We start from the raw sequence: 14,355 nt of genomic DNA on the forward strand, positions 1-14,355 counted from the left end.
GTGGCGCAGGCGGGAGAGCAAGCCAATGCAATTAACTGCAATGAATCACTCTGACCGCTCGGAGCCTATGTTTGTCTTGTCTTTGTTCTATGTTAAAAGGCATTGAATGTTTGCCTTATATGTGTCATGTGATCCGCCCCGAGTCCCCTTCGGGGTGAGAAAGAAGGGCGGAATATAAATGCTGTCAATAAATAAATAAATAAACATTGGTTTCTTGTTTGATAGCAAAAGAAGACTTTAGAAGCTGATTCATGTTAATTGTCTGTGCTTATGTTTTTTTTTATTGTCTTAGCTTTTAAAGTGCTTTTCCCATGCTGAGGGATTTTATATTAGGGTTGTGCATTTAGGGTAAACCTCGCCCCGTTTTGTATCCTGGCTTTCGGTGGGGGCCCAGTCCATTTTTTGGGAGCGTCCCAAAATTGGGAGGGCAGATACCTGTTTTTGCTCTGGGTGCCAAAAATTCAGTTTCCTATCAGCCCATTCTGGAGGAGGGGGTGGCTTCCTAGACTCCCCTTTTGATGCATTTCAAGGAGGCTTCTTCTTACCTGCTATTTCTTTCTACTCTAGAGGAGGCACTTGGCTGCAGGCACTGGCAGGCACGCGTGCTTTCTGGGCCTGCACACCACACACGCTCTCTCTTTCTAAGGCAAGGAGGCAAGTTCTGTTTCTTACTCTAGAGGAGGTGCTTGGCTGCAGGCACTGGCAGGCGTGTGCACTTTCTGGGCCTGCACACCACACATGCTCTCTCTTTCTAATGCAAAGAGGCAAGTCCTGTTTCTTACCTTAGAGGCACCCAGCTGCAGGTACTGGCAGACACGCACGCTTTCTGGGCCTGCACACCACACATACACTCTTTCCAAGGCAAGGAGGCAAGTTGTTTCTTACTCTAGAGGAGGCGCTCGGCTGCCGGCATTGGCAGACGTGCTTGCTTTCTGGGCCTGCACGCCACACACGCTCTCTCTTTCCAAGGCAAGGAGGCAAGTTGTTTCTTACTCTAGAGGAGGCGCTCGGCTGCCGGCATTGGCAGACGTGCTTGTTTCTGGGCCTGCACGCCACACACGCTCTCTCTTTCCAAGGCAAGGAGGCAAGTTGTTTCTTACTCTAGAGGAGGCACTCGGCTGCCGGCATCGGCAGATGTGCTTGCTTTCTTGGCCTGCACGCCACACACACACTCTCTTTCCAAGGCAAGGAGGGAAGTTCTGTTTCTTACTCTAGAGTAGGTACTCAACTGCAGGCACTGGCAGGCACACGCGCTTTCTGGGCCTGCACACCACACACACACTCTTTCCAAGGCAAAGAGGCGAGTTTTGTTTCTTACCCTAGAGGTGCTCAGCTGCAGGCACTGGAAGATGTGTGAACTTTCTTGACCAGCACGCCACACACACACTCTTTCCAAGGCAAGGAGGTAAGTTCTGTTTCTTACTCTAGAGTAGGTGCTCGACTGCAGGCACTGGCAAATGTGTGCTTTCTGGGCCTGCACGCCACACACACACTCTTTCCAAGACAAAGAGGCAAGTTGTTTCTTACTCTAGAGGTGCTCAGCTTCAGGCACTGGAAGATGTGTGCACTTTCTGGGCCTGCACGCCACATCCACACTCTCTTTCCAAGGCAAGGAGGCAAGTTCTGTTTTACTCTAGAGGAGGCGCTCGGCTGCAGGCACTTGCTTTTGTGGTGAGCTGATTTTCGTGCTGGAAGAGGGGTCCCCGTTACGTGATCCCAAAGTACCGAAAGAAACAAAGGAAACGGGAGAAACTAATTCTGCGCGCAACTTTTCCCATGCTTTCATCCTTTTGCTTTCTCTGTCACGCACACATACACACCTGTGCACCCCCCTACCTGTCCTGCTGCATCTGTCCCAGGAGGCAACCCATTGAGATACATGGCAGAGAAGGAAGGCTGCTCAAAGACCCTTTATTACTCAAGGCCTCCCCCGCAGTGGCACATGGAACAGTGATCAGAAATGGCAAGAGGATTATTATAATATTCTTCTGGCGACCAAGCAGCGCTTCTTGAATTACATCCACTGACCACAGCTACGCAGCATCTAAAAGCAGGTTATCGTGAAGGACGAGGTGTGTATCATACAGCTGTACAGGAGCCAAGAGGAAACAAACACGGGGGAACGGACCCCCAAATATACACATGGCACCCCTGCCCCGCTCCGGCCCCCCATTGCAACCCTATGGTGCTTATGGGGAGAGCAAGGGCTGGCCAGTCAATGGGAGGGTTGCCTGGGAAAGCCCCTCCCCATCTGGCCCAAAGGCTTCACTGGGGATTTGGGGGGCTGCGGGGAAGAGGCGCTTCTGGGACAAAGACGTGGCGGAGAAACGAGGGACGTAGTAAGGCGGCGCTGGAAGAGGGCAACGCGGAGTGGCCGGAGGGGCCATTTTTGGTCTGTGTTGTGTTTGTTCAGGGGGAGGAGGGAGGAGGGGGAGGGCAGACTGGCTACAGGACCTCCGTGGCCTTGGCTCAGGCCCCCAAGACCCCTTCGTGCCCACAGACCATCCGCCCCCCTCTTCGCGAGACCCCCAAGGCCAGCCTGACATGAGCACCTGGAAACCTCTTATTATTATTGTGTTTCTGCCTGCTCCCTTCAGGCCCACCGTCTCCCCCAACGTCCAGATTCTTCTCCTTAAAGGCCCGTCTGGTCCGCGAGTCCCTCCTCCTCTTCTTGGCACCCGCTCTGGAGGAGCCACCCACGGCAGGGATGCAGCCCCAAAGACTGTCTCAGCCACAAACAAGAATCCCCCCTCGCTTTCCGTCCCTGCTCAACATCCGCGAAATCCGTCCCAAGTTCATTGTCCCCACGGCAGCTCCTCTGCGCAACCGACCGCCGGACTTTGTTGGGCTGCAACTCTTTGCCGAAGCTTTGGAGGTCCGACCGCGCACACCTTGCCGGTGTCACCGCACAGGGCTCCAACTCCGCCGCACGTGGATCAGCTGCCCTCCTCGGTGGAGCGGGACTCGGACTTGAGCTTGACGAACTCCCGGGCCACCTCGTCGTTGGTCCTCTGGGAGAGGATGCGCAGGACGGTCAGGCCCGTGTCGTCCATGTGGACGCGGCGCCCCAGCGGGCACCAGCAGGCGCAGCTGCCCTTGTCCGCCACGTCCCGCAGCTGCATGACCGCCAGGCCTAGCACACGGTCCTCCCGGGCGAAGCAGTAGTCCTTCACACACAGCTGCAGCTCGTAGGCGTCCGGACCGTCCTCGTTGCCCAGGAGGCTGCAGGGAGGAAGGGAGGGAAGGAAGGCCCGTTAGCCAGGCTGCATCGTAGGAATCCCGTGTCTGGGTCGAGGGGAGTCACAGGACTTCATCACACGGGTCTTTGCAAGAATCCCAGGACCTTTGCAGAACACTTCATCTACGGAGCCTCATGCCGCTTATTATCACACAATGCACACTCTTTTGTGGCGGAGCTCCATAGATGAACTGTGCCGCAAGCATCCTAGGACGCTCTGCCCAGAACATGGGAGGCTTCTGTAGGTAGCAATGGAGCCAGTGCGGGGGGAAACCATGTGGGGATGCTTCTCCACGTGTGATGAGGAAACGTCGCTGTGAGGGATGCGGGGCAATGAGGGGCTGGTGAATCCCCCACTGCCCCTCCTCAATGTGATGAGGTCTATACCCCCACTCCATTCCACTTTGGGCAGACCTCACCAGGCTGGCCCCTACCCTCCAAACCCTCTACACACAATTAAAGACCTGGCTTTTCTGACAAGCCTTCGATCATGTTTAGACTCTCTAATAATATATACGAGGCCCTTTAGATTCTTTATCAAGTGCTTTACAAGACTGAGATCGATTACTGCTGTTTTTACCTGCAGCAATTGCTGTATTTTACTCAAGAGGTGGCCCTAGGTAATTTCGCCTTGTAGGCGAACCTAGTGGCCGCCACCCCCCCCGCCGAAATTGTGTCCCCCCCCCAAGGCCCCGCACATACCTTTGGCGGCAGCGGCAGCAGCGGGGACCATCGGCTCCCTCCTCGCAGAACATGGAAGGCCTCAACTGAGGCCTAGCTCTTCTTGTGAGACCTCGGGAGAAGAGCTAGGCCTCAGTTAAGGCCTTTTGCGTTTGGCGGGGAGGGAGCCGATGGTCCCCGCCACCACCGCCGCCGCCGCCGTGGGGGTGCCTCGACAGCGCCCCCAGGGACAATGTGCCACAAGTAGGCGCTTACATTGGCCTCTATGTTGGGCCAGCTCTGATTTTACTGTTTTTAATTAGCGGCCACTGTGAAGTTGTGATGCTTAAACGGCTGAGGGGGGAAAGGAAGGGCCTGAGGATGTGGCAAAACATCAGAGAAAATGCTGCTAGAACCACACAACACCCCAGTGATTCTGGCCGAGAGCATCATCCTGTGCATGCTCTCTCCCGTTTCCTGCCATAGACTCATACATGTAGCACTGGCTACGCTGCACTCTGCTAGAGATACCAAGTATCCTGACAGAGATCAGGGAAGGGGTCCAAAGGGGACGGCAGACGCTCCCTGCGGACACAGACCGGACGGCGGAGGGAGCGGGACTTACAAGTGGAAGGTCTCATTGTACTTTGGGGACCAGGTGTTGCTCTTGGACTTGGTGGTGAACTTCCGCTTCTTGTCGCTCTGGTGCGGCCCGATCATGGTGATCTCCACAAAGGGGCGGAACATGCCGGACGTTTGCCACTTGAGGTCATTCGCGGCCACGACTTTGAGGAAATGGCGAAGGGTGGAGAGAAAGAGAGAAGGAGGAGGTTCAGGTCCACGGCTTGTTGGAAATAGCAGCCTTCCAAGCCTTCATTATTCGTTTGTTCATGTATATTTTTGCTAACCTGTATTGTATGAATATGTTGATTTGCCAGTTTGACTGTACCTCTTTGGTGTGGGAGGAGTTATAGACATGTGATTGAACTGAGCATGTTCAGACGCAAGACTCCATTTTGTATTCAGTATCTGCTATCCATCTCAGTGGAGGTGGATGCATGAATGCTTTGGACTTCAATGGATACAGCTTTGGACTTTAATGAGTACAATTATACTTTGGACTACGGACTATTGATTAAGAATAACACCCTGTGTAGTCAACACAGAGAAACCACATCCTATCTATGAACTGAACTTTAATAAGAAATGTGCCTGTATGGTGAATTAATACAAGATGTTTGTGAGTAAAGAAGATAAGTTATTTTTCTAAGTAAAACTTTAATTTTTTTATCTCTGAGTGCATATTTTAACTAGAGGTTTCAAGGGAGTGTATATATTTTGGGCAACTACAACCACAAAGAAACAACTCTGCTAACCAAATATATCTTTTATACTGGCATGTCTTTGTCCTTGGCCGTTCAAAGACATAGTTCTTCAGTCCAACAGCTGAGTTCCCTGCATGCCATTACATGGATGCTTATGAATATCATTTGTTCAAAGGGTTGACTTCTAATAAGGCCATGCTTTTCTTGACTACTGGTTTTCAAAAGGTGGTCTCCACATGTTCATGGAAATTCCCATTTGCCAAACGGATATGACATAATTTATTCCTTTTCATTAAGATTATGATTGCCATTTATTTCCCCAAAAGGTCATGTGTCCAGAGAGTGGGTGCAGTTATTTCCAAAACAGCTGGACCCAGGGCAGACCCCTGCCCCAAAGCCCACCCTGCCCAGAAGAGGCCAAACGGCCACCGGGCCCCTTACCTTTCACCGTCACCTTGTGCTCCCCGCTGCCCGGGTGCGTGTACAGGTCAATCTGGATGGACACTTCGCCCACAGGGTCATCCACGCCGGAGCCTGAGTGAAGGAGGGAGGGAGGGAGGGAGGGAGGGCAAAGGTCACCTGGGCCTGCAATGTCATGGTCATCCTCCTCCTGCAAGTCCTCCTGCAAGTCCTCTCCTCCTCCTCATCCTCTCCCCACCCTCTGATGCTTTAGAAATGTGATCTCTTAGGGCTTTGACGTAACTTTCCCCAATTTGGTTTTTGGAATGTTTATGGCCCTAGAGAAGAAGAGACCCACGAGGTTGGTTGCCATTCCTTCTTCCTGCTTTGTTCCAGAGAGAGGACGCACGTTGTCCCTCTACTAGCCAAGATGTAGCTGTCTATACCTTTATTATTTTGATCCGTCTATGTGTATTAGAACAGGATAGATTAGCTAGTTAGCTCCAAACCTTTTCTATCCATCAATGGATTTCTTTTTACCTCAATAAATGCTTTTAAACTTTAAAGCTAACTTTGCATTCCTTTGCCTTCCTGAAGACACAGAGGCCTTCCAAAACTCACACCGTGTAAGTCTCACCAGCTGTATTTTTACTCTTCTATTTTAATGGGAATTTACCTCATAAAGGGGGTGATTAGAGCTTAATGGCTTGTCAATTCCCAGCACAATCAACTGACCAATGACGATTTGCCTGAGCCTTTCGGCTGGAGGAGTTTGGGGGACTGACTCCACAGGATGGAAGTTGTATTTCACCCTTCATCAAGTGACCCTGGACTGCATTTGGCACACAGAACCCCCACGACCAAAGAAAAATACTGGAGAGGTTTGGGGGAATTCACCTTGATTTATAGGAATTATAGTTCACCTACACCCAGGTAGCACAGTGAACACATTGTAGGTACCGGGATGTATAGTTCACCTGCAATCAAAGAGCACCGTGGACCCCACCAACGATGGACCTGGGCCTAACTTGGCACACAGAACCCCATGACCAACAACAAATACAGGAGGGCTTGGGGGGAATTCACCTTGATTTATAGGAATTATAGTTCACCTACACCCGGGTAGCACAGTGAACACAAACAACAATGGATCTGCACCACATTTGGCGCACATACCTGATATGCTCAAATTTGAATACTGGTGGATTTGGGGTGGAATTAGCCTTGGCATTTATTAGTTGTAGGTACTGGGATTTATAGTTCACCTGCAATCAAGGAGCACTCCGGACCCCACCGACGATGGACTTGGACCTAACTTGGCACACAGAACCCCCATGGCCAACTGAATGTACTGGAGGGATTTGAGGGGACTGACCCACCCTGGTGGGAGTTGTAGTTCACCCTTCAGCTGGAGAGCAGAATGAACTCCACTGAGGATGCATCTAGAGCACATTGGCCCAACAGTCTTGATATGAGTTTCAGGGGGTCAAACTGGAATGATGTGAGTTGTAGTTTACCCACAACCTTATGCATTTGGTAAAATAAAAAAAAAAAGACTTCTTCTAATAACCTGGGCAATGCCGGGGATTCAAGATAGTAAACAAACAAACAAACAAATGTTTAACAAGATCCCATTTTCCCCACCAGCCAGACCAGCCCCCGGGCGACATTGGGTTCCACAAGCCACGACCACCAAAGGCTACGAGGGAGGCAGGAGGCAGGAAAGCAAGGAAAGCAAAGCAAAGCAAAGCAAGGGGGGCTTCTAAGTAAGCACACCACGTTTGAAGCCAGGCCACGTTGGCAGGGCAGCCGTGGCCTGGAACAACGTACCCTTCTCAGGACGGACATTCTCACTAGCCGTGAACCTAATACCTTTCCCACCATGCACTGCGCCAGAAGAAAGAAAGAGAAACAGAAAAAGGGAAAGAAAGACAGAAAGAAAGAAAGAGGAGTCAGGTTAGAAAAGGGGTTCCGTGGATGTATTGAATGAGCAGGACGAAAGACAGGCCGGCCGGCCGGGGCATGCAACCGGGGATGCTGGAACAAGGGTCTCCCCTTCTTTCCTGGATGTCTGTTGTTGTTGTTGTTGTTGTTGTTGTTCTGTTTGGTCTGACTTCCTATCCTTTCTCCTCCCACCCTAATTGATGGCCTAGAACAGGACTTCTTCAGAGTGCGTGCTCCCTGGGTTTTAAGACCTCGCGGCTATTCGTTCCTTGTTTCACCTCCTTTTCGTTCTGATCGCTCTCATCCAGGCAAGTGTTTGGACTTCCAACTTCGAATATACGCACAAAAATTTTTTTTGCAAAACGTATTCACAAAAATAATCATGAAAATATTTACAAAAATATCCATCAAACTAGTCACAAAAGTAGTGAAATAAATTCCCAAAGCAATCACGAAAATATTCAGAAAAATACTGACAAAAATAAACATAAAAATATTCAAGAAAATATTCATGAAAATATTTACAAAAAATAATTACAATAATATTTACAAATATATATTCACAAAAAATCATGAAAATATTCACGAAAATATTCATGAAACTAGTCACAAAACGAATGAAATAAATTCCCAAAGTAATCATGAAAATGTTCAGAAAAATACTAACAAAAATGCTGACAAAAATAATCATGAAAATATTTGCAAAAAAATAATTACAATAATATTTGCAAAAAAATATTCACAAATTTAATCATGAAAATATTCACAAAAATACTCATGACACTAGTAAAAAAATAATGAAACAAATTCCCAAAGTAATCATGAGAATATTCACAAAAAATCATGAAAGTATTCACAAAATTATTCATGAAAATATTGACAAAAATAATCATGAAAATATTTGCAAAAATATTCACAAAACAATTACAACAATATTTGTAAAAAAAAATATTGACAAAAATAACTATGAAAATAGTCACAAAAATATTCTCAAAATTATTCATGAAAATATTCACAAATATAGTCATGAAAGTATTTCTTAAGGTCCAAAAGTTGATCTCCAAAACAGCTGGAGGACCAAAGTTTGCCCACGCCCGCTGTAGCCTGTGTGAATGGGGAAATATAATATGGGCCAACTTGGGTCCTCCAGGTGTTTTGGACTCCAACTCCCACCATTCCTAACAGCCTCAGGCCCTTTCCTTTTCCCCCTCCGCCGCTTAAGGAGGGGGAAAAGGAAGGGGCCTGAGGCTGTTAGGAATGGTGGGAGTTGGAGTCCAAACACCTGGAGGAGGGCCCAAGTTGGCCCATGGCTGCTCTACTGGAATGCTTGCACCCTTGGGGCCTCTTCCCACTCTATGGGCAACACTGGGTGCTGACCTTGTGCGGTCTGGGTCTGGACGAAGGTCTTGATGAGGGTGTCGGTGGTCTGGGTGTAGAGGGACAGGGCGTAGCGCAGCGACTGCAGGTCGGAGCTCTTCTCCAGGAAGGTCTTCTTCAGGCCGTTCCCTCCGGCGTGGAAGTATTGCTGCAAAGAGGAGGAGGAAGAGACAGAAAATAATAATAATAATAATAATAATAAGAAGAAGAAGAAGAAGAAGAAGAAGAAGAACATGCCCTGGCAGAATATGTAAAGCAAAGTGAAGAACCTGCTTTGATTGAAGTCAAAAATCAGAAACTCCTCAAAGCACAGCAGACAAAAAAACCAGCAAAAGAAAACCGCACTACAAACTAGAGCTGGCAGCTGGCACAACAAAACACTGCACGGAAAGTTCCTTGACAAAATTGAAGGAAAAGCTGATAAGGAGAAGACCTGGCTCTGGCTCACGAATGGGACCCTGAAGAAGGAGACAGAAGGCCTGATCCTTGCAGCCCAGGAGCAAGACATCAGGACAAAGGCAATTAATAATAATAATAATAATAATAATAATAATAATAATAATAATAGAAGACCTGGCTCTGGCTCACGAATGGGACCCTGAAGAAGGAGACAGAAGGCCTGATCCTTGCAGCCCAGGAGCAAGCCATCAGGACAAAGGCAATTAATAATAATAATAATAATAATAATAATAATAATAATAATAATAGAAGACCTGGCTCTGGCTCACGAATGGGACCCTGAAGAAGGAGACAGAAGGCCTGATCCTTGCAGCCCAGGAGCAAGACATCAGGACAAAGGCCATTAATAATAATAATAATAATAATAATAATAATAATAATAATAGAAGACCTGGCTCTGGCTCACGAATGGGACCCTGAAGAAGGAGACAGAAGGCCTGATCCTTGCAGCCCAGGAGCAAGCCATCAGGACAAAGGCAATTAATAATAATAATAATAATAATAATAATAATAATAATAGAAGACCTGGCTCTGGCTCACGAATGGGACCCTGAAGAAGGAGACAGAAGGCCTGATCCTTGCAGCCCAGGAGCAAGACATCAGGACAAAGGCCATTAATAATAATAATAATAATAATAATAATAATAATAATAATAATAATAGAAGACCTGGCTCTGGCTCACGAATGGGACCCTGAAGAAGGAGACAGAAGGCCTGATCCTTGCAGCCCAGGAGCAAGCCATCAGGACAAAGGCAATTAATAATAATAATAATAATAATAATAATAATAATAATAGAAGACCTGGCTCTGGCTCACGAATGGGACCCTGAAGAAGGAGACAGAAGGCCTGATCCTTGCAGCCCAGGAGCAAGCCATCAGGACAAAGACCATTAATAATAATAATAATAATAATAATAATAATAATAATAATAATAATAGAAGACCTGGCTCTGGCTCACGAATGGGACCCTGAAGAAGGAGACAGAAGGCCTGATCCTTGCAGCCCAGGAGCAAGCCATCAGGACAAAGGCCATTAATAATAATAATAATAATAATAATAATAATAATAATAATAATAGAAGACCTGGCTCTGGCTCACGAATGGGACCCTGAAGAAGGAGACAGAAGGCCTGATCCTTGCAGCCCAGGAGCAAGACATCAGGACAAAGGCCATTAATAATAATAATAATAATAATAATAATAATAATAGAAGACCTGGCTCTGGCTCACGAATGGGACCCTGAAGAAGGAGACAGAAGGCCTGATCCTTGCAGCCCAGGAGCAAGACATCAGAACAAATGCAATCAAGGCCAAGATCGAAAAATCAGCTGATGACCCAAAATGCAGACTGTGCAAGGAAACCGATGAAACCATGGATCATATCCTCAGCTGCTGTAAGAAAATCGCACAGACAGACTACAAACAGAGGCACAACTCTGTGGCCCAAATGATTCATTGGAACTTATGCCTCAAGTCCCACCTCCCAGCAGCAAAGAACTGGTGGGATCACAAACCTGCAAAAGTATTGGAAAATGAACACGCAAAGATACTGTGGGACTTCCGAATCCAGACTGACAAAGTTCTGGAACACAACACACCAGACATCACAGTTGTGGAAAAGAACAAGGTTTGGATCATTGATGTTGCCATCCCAGGTGACAGTCACATAGATGAAAAACAACAGGAAAAACTCAGCCGCTATCAGGACCTCAAGACTGAACTTCAAAGACTCTGGCAGAAACCAGTGCAGGTGGTCCCGGTGGTGATGGGCACATTGGGTGCCATGCCAAAAGATCTCAGCCGGCATTTGGAAACAATAGACATTGACAAAATTATGATCTGCCAACTGCAAAAGGCCACCCTGCTGGGATCTCCACGCATCATCCGAAAATACATCACACAGTCCTAGACACTTGGGAAGAGTTCGACTTGTGGTTTTGTGAAACAAAATCCAGCATAACTATCTTGTTTGCTGTGTCATAGAACGTTGTTGTGTCAATAATAATAATAATAATAATATATTTATATTCCTCTCTACCTCCCAGAGCGGATTACAGGTACATATACATGGCAAATATTCAATGCCATTGTAGAATTGACAGAGACAGACAATACATAAACAGAGTCCAGGCTGCCCTCTTTCATTTCCGGCATCTGGAGTCTGTGCTCAACTTGGCCACAGGGGGTGCTGTTGTTCCATTTTTCCACACTGAGAAGCCTGTTGATTGAACTGCTGGCATCTATTGTTGGATTATGGTTGTATGTGTATGAAATGTAAATCAAGTGTTTCTGCTGTTAGGTAAGAGTGTGTGTTTCAGTAATGAAACAGTTAACGGCAGGCTAGTTTTGACTGACAGCCTGCTATGACCTATCAGGCATGATTTCTGGCCTTGGAGGTCGGGGACTTCCTTGGGACTGAGGAATGTTCTTATCTCTGTGAGTTGAGCTGTGCTTGCCGGAGCGAAGAGGCTAAAGAGAATGCCAGCTCAGAGCGATGGCTTTTGCTATGCTTTGTAAATATGTATTATAGATATTGAAATAAATGTTTGGACTTTAGACAACTGATGTGTTTGAGTCTGACATTGGACAGAGGAATTGGTGAGGCAGACGATTGCAACCAATTCATCAGGGTGCTGGAGAAGATGACTGATGGAGTTTGAAGAAACCCACCTGGCATGCACCCTGACCCTCACGTTGACATCTATTTACCTCCCCGCTAAAGCGGTACCTATTTATCTACTCACATTGCTGTTTTCGAACTGCTAAGTAGGCAGAAGCTAGGCTGACGGCGGGAGCTCCCCCCACTCGCGGCTTGAACTGTCAACCTTCTGGTCGGCAAGGTCTTCTGTAGTTGGCGGTTTAACCCACTGTGCCCTAAGGGTCCTCATCCCCTACAATATACTAGAGACAACTGCTGCCCCATTGACCCTTTGGACAGGGTTAAGCCCAGAGCTCAGAGAGATCTGTTTTAAGTTTTACTATTATTAGAAAGTGCAGAATGACTCCTGTTAATTGGTGGCTTTGCATACCAATAGTTTTGTTATAATGTGTACACCTTGGAAATAGAAATAATAGTAGTAGTAGTAGTAGTAGTAGTAGTAGCAGTTCCTGGGAGCAGCAGGACCAGAAGAAGACCCTGCGCCAAATTCAGAAGGACCCCCAAGGAATCCCTCGCCCTGTGAGACTCAATTCCGGGGAAGGAAATTCTGAGACTCAGCATCCCTCTTGCCCGCAACTCACCTTGATGGTGTCGAGGGCCAGCTCCAGCACCGCGCACTGCTTGGGGGTCAGGCTCCGCGTCTCCTCCTTGACCATGTGGTCCTGCAACAGAAGCGGAGGAGAGGTCAGCAGCCGTGCTGCAATGGAGAGGGATGCTCACACGGACCAGACCGTCCAGAGGGGCTCCGGTCATCGGGTGATGTTCTCCTGGGCACACGGGATGGCATCAGGAGGAGCATCTGGCCATGGGAAGTGCCAGCAGCAGCAGAACCCGCTTGTGGTAGAGCTTGTGAGAAGACAGCCAAGGCAAAGCTGCTTTTGTCAGAGTAATTTACAGCGCAAGAGCAGTTGGATGGAATCAGTGGAACGCAGAACGAAGAGACATCAGAAACGATGGTAAAACTATATACAAGTTTTACTGAAAGCAGTAATAATCAAGACAAACAGACTTGTAGACAATGGACACAGGACTTGACTCTCAGCAGACAGCACTCGACTCAACTCAGAGCAGAACAGAACAGAACTGATGCAATCAGCAATGCACACACTTGTGTCTGGACACTCCCCAGTTCCAGCCACACATCAAGGACATCACAGCTTCTCAGTAATTAACTCTTCCCAGACTATGTTACATTCTGGATGATGCAATCAGTATGCAATACAGGCAAGACACACATTTCATTTAAACACTACCAATACACAAATCCCACATTAACAGCTTTGTCTCTAAGGCCGCTGTAGGGCTGCCACAAGGTCCATCTCCAGACACTCTGATTGGAAGAGCAGGAGCTGTCTACTGTTAATATTGTTGTTGTTGGTATTATTAGGTTTATTGTTTTTTCTCCCTTCCTGGTGCCAAATGACCTTAGGGCTGGAGAATCTATGGTTTGATGCCTGACCTGCATTCGGGGGGAAACAAGGAGCACCAGCTCTGGGCACCACCATTCCAGAAGGAAGAAGGCCCAAGGCCTGGAGACCACGCACTCTCCTGAGCAGCGGCTGAGAGAAGGAGTCAAGGGAGCCAGGCTTCAATATTGGGGAGGGGGTCCTACACTGAAGATGGAGCTGGATGACTTTCTGCAGCTCCTGGACCTCCAGGCAGTAAGAGCTGTTCTGCAGTGGAATCTGCAGTGCCTTTGGGTCTCCTTCTCTGGAGGCCTTCAAGCAGAGACCAGATATGACCATCTGTGTCGAGGGGTTTGATGGTGTCTTCCTGCCTGGCTGAAATAAGGGAGTTGGGACTCGATGGCCCTTGGGGTGGGTCTCTTCCAACTCTAGGAGTCTATGACACCTCCAGCCTGGACATCTGCCCACTGGGCCTTGAAAGCCACCAGAGGTTGGAGGCATCTGGAGAAGGTCTTCCTCAAGCGACAGGCACCATGATGGCAGCCCTCTCCTGGTTGTGGCAGAATCCGTACAAGAGCAGCTCATTCCCAACCCCGGGATGCCTTCCTTGTTGGCTTGGATGGACATTTCCCAGTCAGAAGGCTCCTGCTCATCACGGAGCCACGGGACCAGGCCTGGAGCAGGGCTCTTCTGTGCGCACGGCTCATGTGCTTGGCCCCATCTCCTCTTCCTTTGCTTCTTGGATGGAGGGCGATTAACAAGTAATTAAATGATGATGATGATGATCTTCCAAAACTCCTGCAGCCACTTTCCCTGGGCTGGGTGGAGTCTAAGGCCTTCCAGAGAGGCTCTAAATCCCAGGATGTGATCCCAGGTTTCCTGTTTAT

General features: G+C 48.0%; 1 protein-coding gene across 1 annotated transcript in view; it reads right to left on the minus strand.

The window, feature by feature from the left end:
- Nucleotides 1–1,894: 1,894 nt before the first annotated feature.
- Nucleotides 1,895–14,355, minus strand: part of LOC100565343 (uncharacterized) — a 290,729-nt gene continuing 278,268 nt past the window's right edge. The window contains exons 37-41 of the mRNA XM_062966504.1: nt 12,644–12,724; nt 8,944–9,091; nt 5,665–5,757; nt 4,524–4,683; nt 1,895–3,222 (exon numbers count right to left, since the gene is read on the minus strand). Coding sequence (XP_062822574.1) covers nt 2,937–3,222; nt 4,524–4,683; nt 5,665–5,757; nt 8,944–9,091; nt 12,644–12,724 — 768 coding nt within the window. The 3' untranslated portion in view covers nt 1,895–2,936. The remainder of the gene's footprint in view (nt 3,223–4,523; nt 4,684–5,664; nt 5,758–8,943; nt 9,092–12,643; nt 12,725–14,355) is intronic.

Source organism: Anolis carolinensis, unplaced genomic scaffold (genome assembly GCF_035594765.1).
Source record: "Anolis carolinensis isolate JA03-04 unplaced genomic scaffold, rAnoCar3.1.pri scaffold_21, whole genome shotgun sequence".
In the NCBI taxonomy this organism is placed as follows: domain Eukaryota; kingdom Metazoa; phylum Chordata; class Lepidosauria; order Squamata; family Dactyloidae; genus Anolis; species Anolis carolinensis.